This window comes from Brachyistius frenatus, unplaced genomic scaffold (genome assembly GCF_029030835.1).
Source record: "Brachyistius frenatus isolate BFR_SWC_R1_liver_20210118 unplaced genomic scaffold, ASM2903083v1 Contig_349, whole genome shotgun sequence".
Taxonomy (NCBI): domain Eukaryota; kingdom Metazoa; phylum Chordata; class Actinopteri; family Embiotocidae; genus Brachyistius; species Brachyistius frenatus.
Window position 1 is genome coordinate 222,035 of NW_027210948.1, and position 20,466 is coordinate 242,500.

At 42.5% G+C, this 20,466-nt stretch overlaps 1 protein-coding gene across 4 annotated transcripts in view; it reads right to left on the reverse strand.

The window, feature by feature from the left end:
• Positions 1 to 10,550: 10,550 nt before the first annotated feature.
• LOC138636056 (glutamate receptor ionotropic, NMDA 1-like) overlaps positions 10,551 to 20,466 on the reverse strand; it is a 43,137-nt gene continuing 33,221 nt past the window's right edge. For 2 of the 4 annotated variants that reach the window (XM_069723868.1, XM_069723867.1), the window contains 2 exons: positions 13,289 to 13,396; positions 10,551 to 10,779 (listed from right to left, as the gene is read on the reverse strand). In XM_069723868.1, coding sequence (XP_069579969.1) covers positions 10,714 to 10,779; positions 13,289 to 13,396 — 174 coding nt within the window. In that variant the 3' untranslated portion in view covers positions 10,551 to 10,713. The remainder of the gene's footprint in view (positions 10,780 to 13,288; positions 13,397 to 20,466) is intronic. The other 2 variants (XM_069723871.1, XM_069723870.1) reach the window with 1 other exon arrangement.

The following is a 20,466-nucleotide window of genomic DNA, read 5'->3' on the forward strand; positions in this document are numbered from 1 at the left end:
TAGCTGTGAGCACTTCAGACATTCAACCCTGCTTTTATTTTGAATTTAACAACAATAATGGCCGGATTACATTTTTTATATACGATCAAATTAGGTCTGTATTTATTTCCCAAATCAAAGCTAATTTACAAAGTTGGAAACAAGAATATAGTTTATTACACAGGATGAGAAAATCTCAAGGGCAGTTTTGAGAAACAGGTTTTTTTTTTGTATTTCTAATTTCTGTCTAATTCCAATTTGACGTGTTAACTTTTATTTTGAAGGCGCAGCGTTCTGATTTCCGGTCTTGCGGTGTGTCACCTGACAGTCTGAGGTGAGGAGACAGTAGTGTGCTGCAGGATGTCCCAAGTGCTCCTTCAGCACGTGCAGCAGCAGCTGTGCAGCTCGCCCCTCCCCCCACAGAGACCCTCAGCTGCTAAAGTCATCATCAGCCTAAAACTGGTCTTTAAAGTCTGACGAGGTTCCCAGGGTTCTCCAGGAGGTTTCCAGGAGGTTCCCAGGGTTCTCCAGGAGGTTCCCAGAATTCTCCAGTAGGTTCCCAGGGTCCTCCAGAAGGTTTCCAGGAGGTTCCCAGGGTTCTCCAGGAGGTTCCTAGAATTCTCCAGTAGGTTCCCAGGGTCCTGCAGAAGGTTTCCAGGCGGTTCCCAGGAGGTTTCCAGGGTCCTCCAGAAGGTTTCCAGGAGGTTCCCAGGAGGTTCCCAGGGTCTTCCAGGAGATTCCCAGGGTCCTCCAGAAGGTTTCCAGGAGGTTCCCAGGGTCTTCCAGGAGATTCCCAGGTTCCTCCAGGAGGTTTCCAGGAGGTTTCCAGGATGTTCCCAGGACGTTCCCAGGAGGTCCCCAGGGTCTTCCAGGCAGTTCCCAGGAGGTTCCCAGGGTCCTCCAGAAGGTTTCCAGGAGGTTCCCAGGAGGTTCCCAGGGTCTTCCAGGAGATTCCCAGGGTCCTCCAGGAGGTTTCCAGGAGGTTTCCAGGATGTTCCCAGGACGTTCCCAGGAGGTCCCCAGGGTCTTCCAGGAGGTTCCCAGGGGCTCTGGAGGCCCTTGGAGATTCCAGCTCACGGTGTTTTGACTGGTCGGTTTCTGCGCTCACAAACTGTGTTGGCAGCACAGCGACAGAACCTTTCATACTCACCTGACTCGCTGCAGTGCTCCTCCTGAACAACAGGTGTCGCTGTAGAGATAAATACGATCTAGGTAGCCAGAGACGGGCCGAGGTCACGAACAGGAAGTAGCCAGCTCGAAAAATTGTAGAAACGCTTGTGTTTATCTGTTACATTTAGTGATCTATTCCAACTGTTTATACGTTACATTTAGCTAATTATTCAGACTGCTAAATTTTTCCCAGTGGTCACTCAGTATTGCAACAAAACAAAAATTCCTGCAAGGCTCAAAAAGTATTTTCCTCTTTCTTTAATCGATTATTGAGACGTCTTTAAAACGGTTGTTAGACGCCTCCAACTGCAAACAACTTCTTTCTTTGAGTTTTCGTATTTCTAAAGCCTGCAGTGTCCAGAGCCCCTGCTGCTGCACCCAGGAAACCCCTCGTACTGTCTGTTTGTGAGGTTTACGGTTTTGTTACTAAATCAGTGAAAATGTTCTCCTCCTCCAACTTCCTCCTCTAAACCATAAACACTCTGACTTCACTGTTTCTCTGTAAATCTGCTGGTTCGTCACTTTTATCGTTTCCCCTCTTCAAAGTGAGTCGCGGCGCGGCGGACGGGAATAGACCCGTAATGGAGGGTTTGTTCTCTAACAACATGTCTGCTGCCGTTCAGACGCCCTCGGGAACCCCGTTCTGGTGGTTCTGAGGCGGGAGTGTTCAGACCGGTCGGTGGAGCCGGGCTTCCCCCCCGTCACAGCGTTTATTTACAGAGTAGAAGAAGAGGAAGAAGCTAACATGTAATCTAACCTGCAGGACGTTTAATTCTGTTTCTACACAAACAAGTGTTCAAAGACTGTTTACTGAAGTTAATGTTACACACTGAACGGATGCAGTTCGTTTAGCAAAAGATTATTTATTGAAAGGAATTGTCAAACATTAAATGATATCTGAATAGATTTGGTGTTAATAATAGTTTATAGTTCTATTTATAAAACAAATACAAACAATAAAGTTTGTAGAAATAAAATAAATTAGTATTCACCAGGGTTTAGTTGTGGAAATTACATTTTAAGGTATTTTCATGGTAAAATATTCTTTAAAAATACTAAAAAGATTTTAAGTTCAATTAAATCTACGAACCTTTTTTTTTTTTTAATTAGTCGTAAAGTTTTCTCTTATTTGACCTGTTCTGATAACGGAGCCTCAGCTGGACCGGAGCAGGTCAGACCAGGTTCAGGGAGTCAACAGGGGTCACGACCCCCCCTCCCCCACCACCACCACCACCACCACCCCATCGGGGCAGACGTGGGACACGAACAGACAGTGGTAGTTCCACAGCAGGCTGCAGAGCAGCAGGAAGACCAGCAGGGGGAGGGACAGTGGGGGGGCGACACAGCTGACAGGGGGAGGAAGAAGAGCAGGAGGGGAGGAAGAGGAGCACCGATGGAGCCACAAACATAAACATTTGAGCCAGATGGTTTGAGTTCAGATCTGCTGGGAGAGGATGACATGGTTCTGGAGGTTCTGGACCTCACCCAACAACACCCCCAACACTCACCAAACACTCACCCAACAACACCCCCAACACTCACCAAACACTCACCCAACAACACCCCCAACACTGACCCAACAACACCCCCAACACTCACCCAACAACACCCCCAACACTTACCCAACACTCACCCAACAACACCCCCAACACTCACCCAACAACACCCCCAACACTCACCAAACACTCACCCAACAACACCCCCAACACTCACCAAACACTCACCCAACAACACCCCCAACACTCACCAAACACTCACCCAACAACACCCCCAACACTGACCCAACAACACCCCCAACACTCACCCAACAACACCCCCAACAACACCCCCAACACTTACCCAACACTCACCCAACAACACCCCCAACACTCACCCAACAACACCCCCAACACTCACCAAACACTCAACCAACAACACCCCCAACACTCACCCAACAACACCCCCAACACTCACCAAACACTCACCCAACAACACCCCCAACACTCACCAAACACTCACCCAACAACACCCCCAACACTCACCAAACACTCACCCAACAACACCCCCAACACTGACCCAACAACACCCCCAACACTCACCCAACAACTCCCCCAACAACACCCCCAACACTTACCCAACACTCACCCAACAACACCCCCAACACTCACCCAACAACACCCCCAACACTCACCAAACACTCACCCAACAACACCCCCAACACTCACCCAACAACACCCCCAACACTCACCCAACACTCACCCAACAACACCCCCAACACTCACCAAACACTCACCCAACAACACCCCCAACACTGACCCAACAACACCCCCAACACTCACCCAACAACACCCCCAACACTTACCCAACACTCACCCAACACTCACCCAACAACACCCCCAACACTCACCAAACACTCACCCAACAACACCCCCAACACTCACCAAACACTCACCCAACAACACCCCCAACACTCACCAAACACTCACCCAACAACACCCCCAACACTGACCCAACAACACCCCCAACACTCACCCAACAACACCCCCAACAACACCCCCAACACTTACCCAACACTCACCCAACAACACCCCCAACACTCACCCAACAACACCCCCAACACTCACCAAACACTCACCCAACAACACCCCCAACACTCACCCAACAACACCCCCAACACTCACCAAACACTCACCCAACAACACCCCCAACACTCACCAAACACTCACCCAACACTCACCCAACAACACCCCCAACAACACCCCCAACACTTACCAAACACTCACCCAACACTCACCCAACAACACCCCCAACACTCACCAAACACTCACCCAACAACACCCCCAACACTGACCCAACAACACCCCCAACACTCACCCAACAACACCCCCAACACTGACCCAACAACACCCCCAACACTCACCCAACAACACCCCCAACACTCACCAAACACTCACCCAACAACACCCCCAACACTCACCCAACACTCACCCAACAACACCCCCAACACTCACCAAACACTCACCCAACACTCACCCAACAACACCCCCAACACTCACCAAACACTCACCCAACAACACCCCCAACACTGACCCAACAACACCCCCAACACTCACCCAACAACACCCCCAACACTTACCCAACACTCACCCAACAACACCCCCAACACTCACCCAACAACACCCCCAACACTCACCAAACACTCACCCAACAACACCCCCAACACTGACCCAACAACACCCCCAACACTCACCCAACAACACCCCCAACAACACCCCCAACACTTACCCAACACTCACCCAACAAACGAGGTTTAAACTGGTCTGAGACGAAGAGTCAAAAACTCGTTTCCTGTTGACTTCAATCAAAGAACCAAGACTTCAGTTCAACGTTCTCCTGCAGTGAAACACGATGACATTAGATATTCAGGAAAAACAGACAAATAATGTTTAAAGTCAAATAAATATTAATTTATTACTGGAAACTCGTATATGCAGATTCTCAGAACGCTGACATGACAGTTCTGCAGGTTTAAGCTCAGTTACACCAAACATTTACTGGATTTCATGAGTTTTAAGTGCAACAACTGAACACATTCTTGTTTGTACCAAAATTACACTGAATGTTCCCAAACGTGTCACTTCCTGTCTGACGTGTTGCAGATCGCGATGCGATGCGTTGACGGACGCGTTTCAGGTCGAAGCTCCGAGTTGAGCGGCTACATGTGTTGGCTTCACGCGGAGGAGGTCAAAGGTCAACTGTTAACATTCCTGGACAAAGTGCTGCACGGAGGGAGGAAAACAGGAAGCTTCTACAGTTTGAAGTGCTTACGAGACACCAAATGAAATCTGACAAGAACGGAAATATTTTCTTCTACAGGTGACGTTCATCAGATCTTTTTACAGATTATAGATTCGATACAAACAGCAGTGAGACAACTCCATCATCATCATCTGTACAACAGCAGGAATAATTCAGTGTTTCACATTAAAAAAAAGCAAAAAACTTCAACAAATACAAAGTGTGTGACATCACAGCATGATGTCACACTATGACATCAGAATTTAATCATCAGGGTGAGCTGCACCAACAACGGTCTACTTTTAAAATATCTAATCAATAACAATACTGTTGATTTAGTAGTAGTTGTTTTGTTTTTTTAAATGAAACTTGTGCATTAAATCAATAATACAAAATCAGTGATACGGTTTAATATAATCTAAATGTATTTACAGAAAATTACCACTAATAAAACACTAACTGCTGGACCAGTCAAAGAACTGCATTATTATTATTATTATTATTATTATTATTATTATAATAATTATTATTAAATATTTTAAGAAAATACAGACATTTAAACTACATTTGATTGGAGCCAAAAAAAAAAACCTCTTAAAATACTGACAAGTTTAACAACATAATCAATTTCAGACTCTGAGATCCAACATTAAGTTCACAGACTGCAGCTTTAATTTCAAATGTGTGGAGATTTCAATCTGTTCCCACGTTTATCGATCTGTTCCCACGTTGTTCCCAAGTTTTTCGTTTTGTTGCTGAAGTTTTCAGATCTTTTCCGTAGTTTATACATTTTCACGTTAACTATTTTGCGAACACGCAACCACTGCTGGTCTCAGCATTGTAAAATAAGACATTTATTCATTGATAACTTTGATTCCCGAAACGCTGCCTGATGTAAACAAAATACACTTTGATGAATTCAGCTGCTGACGGAGACGAACGTTGAGGACTCGACACAGGATGGATTTGGTTGGACAGATGTCTCTGGTTGACGGAGTTCAGGAGTAAAGTGACTCTCGATTGGTGCAGCTCAACTCTGATGTAACATCCGTGTTAAACGTGAAGCCGAGTGTCGCTGAGAACGACGAACGAGAGGTGAGTTGACGTGAAATCATCGTCCTGCTGCGACGGAGCGACTCCAGCTGCTCCAACTACAACTAATATTTGTTCTACAGCAAACTCTGATCAGCTGATAAAACCTGAGGAGTTCACGTCCGGTCAGCGAGTCGCTCGGTGGCAGCAGCTTCACTGGACAAAGTGGGAGGAGTCAGAAACACAAACGGTTTAAACAGGAGATAAAGTGAGGATGAGGAGAATCCGCCCGCAGAGACACGAGGATGAAGATGAACCGAGGCAGAAAGTTCAGCTCATCTCAGTTTTACTGTCGCAATTTAAATCATCATTTTTTTTTCTGGAATAAAAGGAATAAAAACAGTTTAATGTGAAGCCTCCTTATTATGAATAAGTTTTGAATGATAGAAAATTTAACTTTTTAGGACTTTTTATGTTGATATTTGAAACTAAACTATTTACTTATTTAACTGCATGTAAACAAATAACATGAACATAAATGTCCCTCGACCTGTAACATAGTCTTATAAATGTGGATAAATATCTTGTACACAAACACAATCACTTAATATAAGATGGTATATTTACAATAAATACATTGTTTAATAAATCAGTTATGAATCTATATAAATGGATTTCCTTACTGATTACTGATATACTGTGTATATCTACATAATGGCGAAGTAACATCAATGTTTCATGTATTAGAAAAAAATATATTTTATGTTTATGAACAAAACATTAATGTGTTATTTATGTAAATCACCTGTGGTGCCATTATTATGTAATCTGTTAAGAATCCCTTAATTTTCCCCTGAAAGGAGACCAAACTCCTTCAATATAATATTGAATATATACATATATAATATAAGCAGTTAGTTATGTGGCTTCAAATATATCCCTGAAAAACTTTGATTTAAAAATTATTGGTTTAAAATATTAAGAGTAAATTGCTTCACACTATAATTCACACTATGTTTAAACCACTGAATGAAACTTATATCGTATCACGGTTTTGTTTGTACTTCGTGGTTTTGTTCGTATTTTGTCGTTTTGTTCGTATTTTGTCATTTTGTTTGTAATTTGTCGTTTTGTTTGTACTTCGTGGTTTTGTTCGTGTTTTGTCGTTTTGTTCGTATTTTGTCGTTTTGCTCGTATTTTGTCGTTTTGTTCGTATTTTGTGGTTTTGTTCGTATTTCGTGGTTTTGTTCGTATTTTGTAGTTTTGTTCGTATTTTGTCGTTTTGCTCGTATTTTGTCGTTTTGTTCGTATTTTGTCGTTTTGTTCGTATTTCGTGGTTTTGTTCGTATTTTGTCGTTTTGTTCGTATTTTGTGGTTTTGTTCGTATTTCGTGGTTTTGTTCGTATTTTGTCGTTTTGCTCGTATTTTGTCGTTTTGTTCGTATTTTGCCGTTTTGTTCGTATTTCGTGGTTTTGTTCGTATTTTGTAGTTTTGTTCGTATTTTGTCGTTTTGCTCGTATTTTGTCGTTTTGTTCGTATTTTGTCGTTTTGTTCGTATTTCATGGTTTTGTTCGTATTTTGTCGTTTTGTTCGTATTTTGTCGTTTTGTTCGTATTTCGTGGTTTTGTTCGTATTTTGTCGTTTTGTTTGTACTTCGTGGTTTTGTTCGTATTTTGTCATTTTGTTTGTAATTTGTCGTTTTGTTTGTACTTCGTGGTTTTGTTCGTGTTTTGTCGTTTTGTTCGTATTTTGTCGTTTTGTTCGTATTTCGTGGTTTTGTTCGTATTTTGTCGTTTTGCTCGTATTTTGTCGTTTTGTTCGTATTTTGTCGTTTTGTTCGTATTTCGTGGTTTTGTTCGTATTTTGTCGTTTTGTTCGTATTTTGTCGTTTTGTTCGTATTTCGTGGTTTTGTTCGTATTTTGTCGTTTTGTTTGTACTTCGTGGTTTTGTTCGTATTTTGTCATTTTGTTTGTAATTTGTCGTTTTGTTTGTACTTCGTGGTTTTGTTCGTGTTTTGTCGTTTTGTTCGTATTTTGTCGTTTTGTTCGTATTTCGTGGTTTTGTTCGTATTTTGTCGTTTTGTTCGTATTTTGTCGTTTTGTTCGTATTTTGCTGTTTTGTTCTTATTTCTTGGTTTTGTTCAAATTTCGTGGTTTTGTTCGTATTTCGTGGTTTTGTTCGTATTTTCTCGTATTGTTTGTATTTACTGGTTTTGATATTTCAAGTCTCTGCCGGTGGATTTCCATTAAACATAAACTGAACCCAGACTATTGATTTGGGGTAACAGTTCATTAAAAGTCGTGTTAAAAACACCTGAATTGTCCTTTAAAAACATGCCGACGTTCCCTCGTTCTCGCCGACGCTCTCAGCTGTTTGTTGTGTTTATTTACAGGACATTATTACGTGAACTTTACGGCAGCTACATCGCTTCTGCAGCGTGGAAACCTGCGAACTCTGGCCGGCTTATGAGGAGTTAGCAGGTTTCCACAGGACATCAGTGTCTGTGATTGGCAGGTTGGAGTTAAATAGTTTGTGGAGGTAGACAGAGACTGACATCATCAGCAGAGACACAGTGGAGACGGGGCAGTGACTACATGTCCCAGCATGCCCTGGGACGGTTGGGGTGGTGGTGGGCGGAGCCTCTGGGGTCAGGGAGTATCTGTTCAGGTAGAAAATGTTCTGCCAACTGTTTCTGTTGCAGCACTCTAATGTTGTATGTTGAAATGTGTTTATTGTTTTCCTTGTTGATAATTAAAGATGAATGATAAAATAATAAGACATTTTAAATGTCAACATGATGCTTCAGCTGGGATAAAAACATAAGATATATTTTATTATCAGTAAAACAACAGCAGCTCAACGTCTAATTTCATTTATTTATAGACAACAAGTCAATAATCCTGAGAGTTACCTTTGTTTGATACACACAATGATTTAATGAGCAGCTTGTTTTACCTGGAAATGAACACCAGGGGGCGCCGCTGTACCAAGTTAATCACTGAAGGAGACTTCATCTTGCATCTTTAAACGTGGCTTTTTTCAAGAAAAAAACCAAAAGAAATCCTTGAAATTTCTATCCGAGTTAAAAAAAATTAAGAAAATTTAATTTATATTTTCATAAAATGTACAGATCATGTAACAGAACTAACAGATTATGTTTGAACGTGTTTATAAGAATAAAAATGTGTGAAATACTATTTCCTGTTCCTGTCAAATTAAATGTATCATTTCAGAAATGTAAAAGAAATCTCACCTTCAAAATAAAAACAAATATCTCTTCTATAAAGAATAACACGTTTTAAAAGTTACTCTCTTGAAAATAATTAAAAACTTCCCTGTAAATCTTGAACAAAGCTGAGATCTAAAACAAAAGGCAGCGCTCATATGTTGTTTGGTTGCTATTGTTTTTTGTCTTTTTATATAATTGTGTTTAAAAGCTGTTGATCTAAAATAAATAAATATCCAATGACATTTATTCAAATTGTTGTTAAGTATGAATATTCAATATATTTCAGGTCAGTTCAGGAGAGTTTTCAGCCGCATACAAATATGTTACAATACTTGTAATGAAAATGTTCTGATCGGCTCACAGCTGCGTTCCAGTGTTAAAAATATTGATGAATTATTTATGTACAAATTAAAGATAATAAACAAGGGGGCGGGGCAGGAGGTGGGGTTGATTCATGTTTGAACATATTTCCTGAACAGAGAACAACAAAAGTTTCCTGAATCACTGAACCAAACTGTCGCATTTCCTCCTGAAAATTCAACCGGGCTCTTCAAAGACTACATTACCCATGAGCCTCGGAGGTTTAACGCCATAGTCAGGTTCAATGATCCTGGACACGTCTGCAGCTCTTTGTTAAAATGACTTCCTGTGCCAGAGGCTCCGCCCACTAGCCACACTCTGATCGGTGATCAGCTTCTTGATCAATAGATTCCTGATCACCAGGTTCGTTTGTTGTCACATTTACAGGAAACAGCTGTGTTGGATTTTATGGGCTCAAGTCCAGAACAAAGGCGTCGCCAGTATGAACCAGTTTAAACCAGCTATAACCAGTACAAACTAGTACAAACTAGTTATAACCGGTATAAACCGGAGTGGTCGGGTGGCTTGATAAGTCAGTGCGATCGATCGGTGACCAACAGGAAACAGAACAAACTGTACAACATCTACCAAACTAAAACCAGTTTGATTTAGTTCTTTCAAAATAAAAGACCCTCTGGATGGAGGAGGCTGACAGCTACAAGCAGCGCAAGGCGAGTGTGTGTGTTTGTGTGGATGTATATTTGTGTGTGTGTGTGTGTGTGTTAGTGTGTGTGTGTGTGTGTGTGTGTTTGTACAGAGTAAATGTGTGTGTGCATGATATTTGTGTGTGTTTTTTGTTTTGCTATCTTTGTGAGGACATTTTCTGTTTGACAACTAGGTTTGAAGGTTCAGGTCAGAATCAGGCGTCAATTCGAGGTCCTCACAAATACAGAAAGAGAAACGTGTGTGTGTGTGTGTGTGTGTGTGTGTGTGTGTGTGTGTGTGTGTGTGTGTGTGTGTGTGTGTGTGTGTGTGTGTGTGTGTGTGTGGGAAGTGTCATTTTTTCCTTCCTGTCCATGTTTTTCCTTCCTGTCCATGTGTTTGTGTGTGTGTGTGTGTGTGTGTGTGTGTGTGTGTGTGTGTGTGTGTGTGTGTGTGTGTGTGTGTGTGGCTCAGCAACAGCAGTGAAGCTCTCTCGCCCGCTCTCTCTCTCCCTCTCTCTCGCTCAGACCACGGTGCTGACGGAGGGATCTGATAGGTTGAGCTGGCCGGTGATGTCAGTCGGGTACGGCTGCAGGGAGAGAGACAGGACACACGCACACGTTAAGGACACGCGACACACAGCCGGTCGAGTGTTCAACACGTCCGCGTTGTTTTTGTCTTTCAGTTTTTAGCAACGCTGGTGGAAGTACTCGGATACTTTCAAAGTAAAAGTACTCCCAAAAAAGTTCTGCCTTGTAAACGGCACTGAACCAGAGACATTATTAAATATCATGTTTGTATATTTAAAAAAAAATCAGCCGATGTTTTTTTTTTTTTTTAAAAAAAAAAAAAAAAAAGTTAAAATTCCCTCCAAAATATATTTTTTTTCTGGGTTATGAATTAAACGATTCATCGCTTCTTTGAGAAAATAATCTGCAGAAAAAAGATCATTCTACATTTAAAGATATCGACTGGTGGCTGTACGTGTTGTTATTGTTCTTTTCTTTTTTTATTTAAACACATTATGTTGAGGTTTGGACTGAATAAGTGTGTGAAGCCTTCACAACGTGTCTCTATTTTCAAATTTGAATGAATTTTTTTTTAATTAATTAAAAAAATCTTTAGGATTAAAATAGTTTATAAGATGAATTTCTAAACTAAAATTCAGTTTTTATACAGTAAATATTTCTACTTTGAATACCTTGGTGACCTTTTTCCTGATAATATTTGCACATTTTTACTGAACCGGTCTCCGTGCAGCAGCGCCCCCTGCTGTGTGAACGCCGACATCTACAGTTTGTATCAAAACTGAAATTAGTTTTTTATGCTGATGTTACTTTTTCACTCTAACATACATTTTCTTTTGTTAGCATTTGATTTGTAATGCTCAGTTTTTTTTTCTTTCTTTCAAACAGTTTTTTCATGCTAATTAAAGTGTTCTAATCTAGTATTAATTATTTATACTGTCATTAGCTTTTTATGCTAAAATTAGGTGTTAGCGTAAACATATTTTAATGCTAACATGCTGACCAAGTGTTCTGCGACTCGTTTCACCTGGAAACAAACTGTCGACGCAGAAAAAACCTCGTTGTGTATTCCTACTTTATCCTATGTTATACTTTTCATTGTTAATGTTGGACTTTTTGGAAAAAAAATAAAATAAATTTAAATCTTAATACGTCCTCACGTAAACATCACAGGAACCAGAGTCCGAGACACTCTGACCCCGTCAAAATAAAAGCTGCACTATACAGCGGTGCGGCTGCAGGTGCGCTGAGCTGTCGGTCGGTCGTGCTTGCAGAGGAGGACAGAGGCAGTGTGTGTGTAGCACAGCATGTAGTCTGGACACCATTCAAATCCAACCAGAGAGAGAAAAACACTCATATAGGAAAAAAGAGATGATCACAAAGAGAGATGAGTCAGACTCCGCCCCCCTCCCTCCCCCCCAGGTTAAAATCATCCCGCTAAAATAACAGGACGTCTGCAGATTTAAGACACAAAATCACCATCTCAGCAGGTTTTCTGATCTGAAGCTGAAAGAAGGAGACAGAACAGCAAAGACAGTCAAACCATCAACACCGAGGACAGAGGGAGCAGATCAGAGAGTCCTGCAAGGGGACAGACGTCCTCTAGGGGGCAGCAGGACGGGACGCTGAAAGAGACAAGTTAAAGGAGGACGCTCTGCAGGACGACCTGTGGAGGGAAACCTGAGGTCTGAGGGACGTTTGGAGGTGAAGGGACAGAGAAGATGAGAGGACAGGAAGGAGAGGAAAAACACTACGCAGCGAGCAGACAGGAAGGAAAAGGACAGGACACAGGACAGGACAGGACAGGACAGGACAGGACAGGACAGGACAGGACAGGACAGGACAGGACACAGGACTGGACAGGGCAGGACACAGGACAGGACAGGACAGGACAGGACAGGACACAGGACAGGACACAGGACAGGACATAGGAAAAAGGACAGGACACGGGACAGGACAGGACACAGGACAGGTCAGGACACAGGACTGGACAGGTCAGGTCAAGACAGGTCAGGACAGGACAGGACACAGGACAGGACATAGGAAAAAGGACAGGACACAGGACAGGTCAGGACAGGACACAGGACAGGTCAGGACAGGACACAGGACAGGACAAGACAGGACACAGGACAGGAGAGAAGACACCACACAGTCTGACCCTCTTCACTTCTCCTTTGCAAGAGGACGATGTGAAAAATCAAAGCAAAGAACCGCAGCCCTGACCTGCCTGGACGCACCGGAGTGGACATGTCTGTCTGTCCTCAACCTAGTTCCTCTCGTCTGTCTGTCTGTCTGTCTTTAGAGGGACAGATGAGCTGATGGTGGAGGCGGGAAAGCAAAGATGCCCGACTGACAGATGGGTGGCCGTGATGAGTCAGCGGGGAGATGATGGAGCTGGAGATGAGAGACGAGAGGACGACAAAGACGAATGAGTCGGTTTGATGGACGAAAAAAAAAAACGTGTGACAAATATAAAGGAGTCTGAGTGAGGAGGAAGAGGAGGAGACACACAGATGACATGAGTATGAAGCAGAGGAGGTGGAGGACAGGAGGTGGTCTTCGTCTCCTTACCGTGGCGTCCCCGGAGGCCCTACGGCGTTTGAGGTCGGAGGTCGCAGTGATGGACCTAAAAGAGGTTTTCAGTTTGGACTCGGGCTCTGCTCTACCACTTTTCCTATCCTAAAATAAATCATACGATACGTGCACACACACATTAACACGCAGCAGAGACACGCTAGCTCTCACCGACGGCCATCAGTACACAGCTGTGTACTGTAGTATATATGTACTGTAGTGTAGTATAGTTCAGTGTAATGTACTGTAGTGTAGTATGGCATGTACTATGAATGTACTTTGATGCAGTACACTGCACTGTAATGTAGTATAGTTCAGTGTGTGTATTGTGGTATAATGTAGCAGGGTTCTGCTGTTCAGTCTCACTACTATACACTTTAGTGTGTAGCGCTATACTACAATAAAGTAGAGTACCATATTATCGTATGTATGTAGTGTAGTATTCTGTAGTATAGGATGTTATAACATGCCACAGTTTCACATATCAGACCATAATTATGTTACAAAGATAGTATTGAACGTTTTTACAGATAACATAGTAACAGAATATATTACAGTACAGTATCATTATAATGTTTACACAACATGTTCCAGAGTGAAGTAATATGTAGTACTATAACAGTTTGTGGTATAATAAAACATAATACAGTGTAGTAAAGTTTAGTTTAGTTTAGTAAAGTATAGTATAGCATAGTATAGTGTATAGTATAGTATAGTGTATAGTGTAGTGTATAGTAGTGTATACTATAATATAGTAGAGTGTATAGTATAGTGTATAGTATAGTTTATAGTATAGTATAGTGTATAGTATATTGTATAGTATAGTATAGTATAGTATAGTTTATAGTATAGTATAGTGTATAGTGTAGTGTATAGTAGAGTGTATAGTATAGTGTAGTGTATAGTATAGTATAGTTTATAGTATAGTATAGTATAGTGTATAGTGTAGTGTATAGTAGAGTGTATAGTATAGTGTAGTGTATAGTAGTGTATACTATAATATAGTAGAGTGTATAGTATAGTGTATAGTATATTGTATAGTATAGTGTAGTATAGTATAGTATAAGTAACATACTATAAGTAATATAGTGTAATGTATAGTTAAGTATTAAATAGCTTAGTGTAAGTAGAAAATATTTACACAGTAGAGTATAATAGAAGAGAACAGTGTAAATGTAGTATTAAATTAAGTATTCATGGGTAATAACATCTAGTACTCTAACACTATATAGTATAGTGACAGTTTGTATTACAGTTCAGTGACAGTGATGATAGAGACTAAATTAAAGGTGCGTACATGTACTGACCCTGAACTGTGTTCCCTGTGTACGTTGACCGTGTGTGTGTGTGTGTGTGTGTGTGTGTGTGTGTGTGTGTGTGTGTGTGTGTGTGTGTGTGTGTGTGTGTGTGTGTGTGTGTGTGTGTGTGTGTGTGTGTGTTGACCATAAGCCATCTGCTCAGTACAGCAGCAGGTTATATAACAGTGTGCTCCTGCTGCTCTCATCTCACCACACACACCTGCCGTCCGTGTAAATATACACGCTACATGTTTACATGTGTCAGTCGTGTCCCATTCACCAGATATGTTCATCTGTCGGTATGACATTCCTCTGGTGTATACTGTATATACATTGTATATATAGTATATATATACTGTATATATGTGTGAGAGGGGTGTGCTGTATCCTGCTTATAGTGGATATAGTGGATATGTGTTATAACTGTTATACATGTGTTGTACAGCCTGTGTTTAATACATGTTATAGATGTAATATATGTGTGTAAATATGTGTGTGTATATATATATATATATATATATATATATATATGTTTTATATGTGTTGTATATGTGTATATATGTGTTATATATATGTATATGTTGTATGTGTATATATGTGTTATATATGTACGTGTTGGTCGGTGCAAAGCAATGTGTATCTGTTATAGATATGTTGTATACATATTTGTGTTATATAAGTGTATTTGTGTAAACATGTGTTTTATGTGTATTTATTTATATATATATACTACATATATATATATATATATATGTATATATGTATATGTATATATGGTCGGTGGTGGTCGGTGAAGTGACCCGTTGGTTCTGTTCCAGATGAAGTGACGTTCCAGTAAAACAGAGGAGCTCCGTTCTGTTTTAATGCCCACAGACACAAACACACAGCAGCAGGTAAACAATAACAACAACATGAGGCCCAAACACAGCAACACGACAGGAAATCAATCAGATGAAGCAACGGAAATGCATCCTGTTTGGGGGGGGGGGGGGGGGACAAAGATGGTGGATGAGGCCTGGATGAAGCAGTGACAATGTTTGTCCTGAACACATCAGATCATTATACCAACACTCTGCTGCTATAATGCCGTCTCTCCTGGGGTGGGGGAGTTAGGATGTGTGTGTGTGTGTGTGGGGGGGGGGGGTGGACACAATACTGGGGGGTGGGGGTCACATGGTGTCTGACGTCATATAAAGTTTGACCTTTGACCCGTCACAGTGAGCAGCTCAGTTGAGATCTGAGCTTCAGGTGCCCTGTCGGTGATGTTCTACTTTTCTTACTGTCAACAAACCCCCATGTGGTACACTGTAAACAACAACAACAACAACAACAACAGCAACAGCAACAGCTTCGGTGACATGGATAACCTGGTCAAGGTAACAGACACGTTGTGGAGGTCGTACGAGGAGAGAAAAGGTCAAACATTCTGACTGGCTCGTTTTGTTGTGGTTAAGCTAAGCTAAGCTAAGCTACGCTAACAGTTCATCCCTCTTCTTATCTTTCATCTCCATCTAAACGTGGACGTTAATAAAAAAAAGGCTTCAAGTAAAACGAGCCGTTACACATTCTGCGTTAACATGGCGGGAACACGTCAGGACGGAGGACCGCTGCACACGGGGTTCAACGACGAGAAGAAAAACGTAGAAGCTCAACCAGACTTCAGTCAAACAACTATCTTTCAAATATTTCTTAACAAAACTCAGCCTGAGTTTAGATTCTCACAAACTGTCAACACATTCAGTTTAAAATAGAAAAAACTAAATCAGTAAACACGCTGATCATGAATTCAGAGTCTGTCGGGTTCATTTGTGGAAACGTGGAAGACTTCGATCAAAACATCAGTCAGTAACACGAAAATAAAAATAAACACAAACCAGGACTGTTAAACTAAAGATAATCTGCTGGACAGACTCGAAATAAAAAGATAAAAACCGAATGGAGCGTGTAGCCGTTAACCAAAGGAGGGATGCTAACAGATGTTTCCCGGTTCTGATCTGCCCGGTTCTGATCTGCCCGGTTCTGATCATCCGCCCGGTTCTGATCCGCCCGGTTCTGATCCGCCCGGTTCTGATCTGCCCGGTTCTGATCCGCCCGGTTCTCGGTGTTTGAAGTGATAACCCAGGTGCATGTGTTGGTTGTCCAGCTGCTGACGAGGCTTCACAACATCTGGACGACAAGCAAGGTTTCTTCTTCTGCGTGAGCTGTTTGAATTCTTTTCCTTCACGCTGGAATGATTCAGAGTTAAATATAGTTTTATTTTTATTTTAATCTGTCGGCTGCAGAAGCAGAAAAAAGAGATGTTGTTTTGGAAGTTCTGATTTGTTTTATATTGAAGGTGAAATCCTCGTCAGTGAAGATCAACATCTGTCGTCCATTAACGAGACATTAAAGTCGTGTTTGTGACGTCAGGACGGTTTATTAATATCAACATCTCATCAACATCCCATTTACTATGATTTAATTTCCTTTTTGAAAGATTTTAAAGTCATTTAATGAGAGTAATATTGACACCTTCATATTTCCTTCCTGTTGTATTTATGTATATCTATTATTAGATCTGTTTACTCAGAACAATAAAGTTTGATTTGAAGCTGCGGCGACTGTCTAACGACGCGCAGCGACTCCTCAAGGAGACACGAGGTCGCCCCGACGACGCCAGCCGTTAAACTTCTCAAAGTCTGTTACCGTGGCAACAGACACTTCAGCTTTGTCCACGAAGACAAATAGAAAAAAAAAAAGTATGACGACCTTTAGTCACCACGTAAATGAGGACGAAGCGTTTCTCGTGTTTTAACGAGAAAATAGTCGCAAGGTCTGTTTTAAATAAACATATTTAAAAACATTAAAAATTAAAACATTAAAATGTTTATAAACATTTTAAAATGAATAAAACACTTCCTGTAAGTTACTGTATTTATTCAGTTTTCTAGGTTATTAATTAAACAGGTTCTTTTTTTATGTTTCCATGACGACAATGTTGTACTGTACTTTACTTTATTTTACTGTATTTAATTTTATTAATTTATTTTGCTGTTTTTTACTGTAATTTACTGTATTATATTCTACTGTATTTGTCCTGCAGCGTGTGGCCGCTCCGTTGGAGGGTCCTCTGGGTTTGTCCTCTCATCCACTCACACACACACTCACACACACACACTCACACACACACACTCACACACACACTCACACACACACACACACACACTCACACACACACTCACACACACACACTCACACACACACACACACACACACACACACACACACACACACACACACACACACACACACACACACACACACACACACACACACACACACACACACACACACACACACACACACTCACACACACACACACACACACACACACACACACACACACACACACACACACACACACACACACACACACACACACACACACACACACACACACACACACACACACACACACACACACACACACACACACACACACACACACACACACACACACACACACACACACACACACACACACACACACACACACACACACACACACACACACACACACACACACACACACACACACACACACACACACACACACACACACACACACACACACACACACACACACACACACACACACACACACACACACACACACACACACACACACACACACACACACACACACACACACACACACACACACACACACACACACACACACACACACACACACACACACACACACACACACACACACACACACACACACACACACACACACACACACACACACACACACACACACACACACACACACACACACACACACACACACACACACACACACACACACACACACACACACACACACACACACACACACACACACACACACACACACACACACACACACACACACACACACACACACACACACACACACACACACACACACACACACACACACACACACACACACACACACACACACACACACACACACACACACACACACACACACACACACACACACACACACACACACACACACACACACACACACACACACACACACACACACACACACACACACACACACACACACACACACACACACACACACACACACACACACACACACACACACACACACACACACACACACACACACACACACACACACACACACACACACACACACACACACACACACACACACACACACACACACACACACACACACACACACACACACACACACACACACACACACACACACACACACACACACACACACACACACACACACACACACACACACACACACACACACACACACACACACACACACACACACACACACACACACACACACACACACACACACACACACACACACACACACACACACACACACACACACACACACACACACACACACACACACACACACACACACACACACACACACACACACACACACACACACACACACACACACACACACACACACACACACACACACACACACACACACACACACACACACACACACACACACACACACACACACACACACACACACACACACACACACACACACACACACACACACACACACACACACACACACACACACACACACACACACACACACACACACACACACACACACACACACACACACACACACACACACACACACACACACACACACACACACACACACACACACACACACACACACACACACACACACACACACACACACACACACACACACACACACACACACACACACACACACACACACACACACACACACACACACACACACACACACACACACACACACACACACACACACACACACACACACACACACACACACACACACACACACACACACACACACACACACACACACACACACACACACACACACACACACACACACACACACACACACACACACACACACACACACACACACACACACACACACACACACACACACACACACACACACACACACACACACACACACACACACACACACACACACACACACACACACACACACACACACACACACACACACACACACACACACACACACACACACACACACACACACACACACACACACACACACACACACACACACACACACACACACACACACACACACACACACACACACACACACACACACACACACACACACACACACACACACACACACACACACACACACACACACACACACACACACACACACACACACACACACACACACACACACACACACACACACACACACACACACACACACACACACACACACACACACACACACACACACACACACACACACACACACACACACACACACACACACACACACACACACACACACACACACACACACACACACACACACACACACACACACACACACACACACACACACACACACACACACACACACACACACACACACACACACACACACACACACACACACACACACACACACACACACACACACACACACACACACACACACACACACACACACACACACACACACACACACACACACACACACACACACACACACACACACACACACACACACACACACACACACACACACACACACACACACACACACACACACACACACACACACACACACACACACACACACACACACACACACACACACACACACACACACACACACACACACACACACACACACACACACACACACACACACACACACACACACACACACACACACACACACACACACACACACACACACACACACACACACACACACACACACACACACACACACACACACAC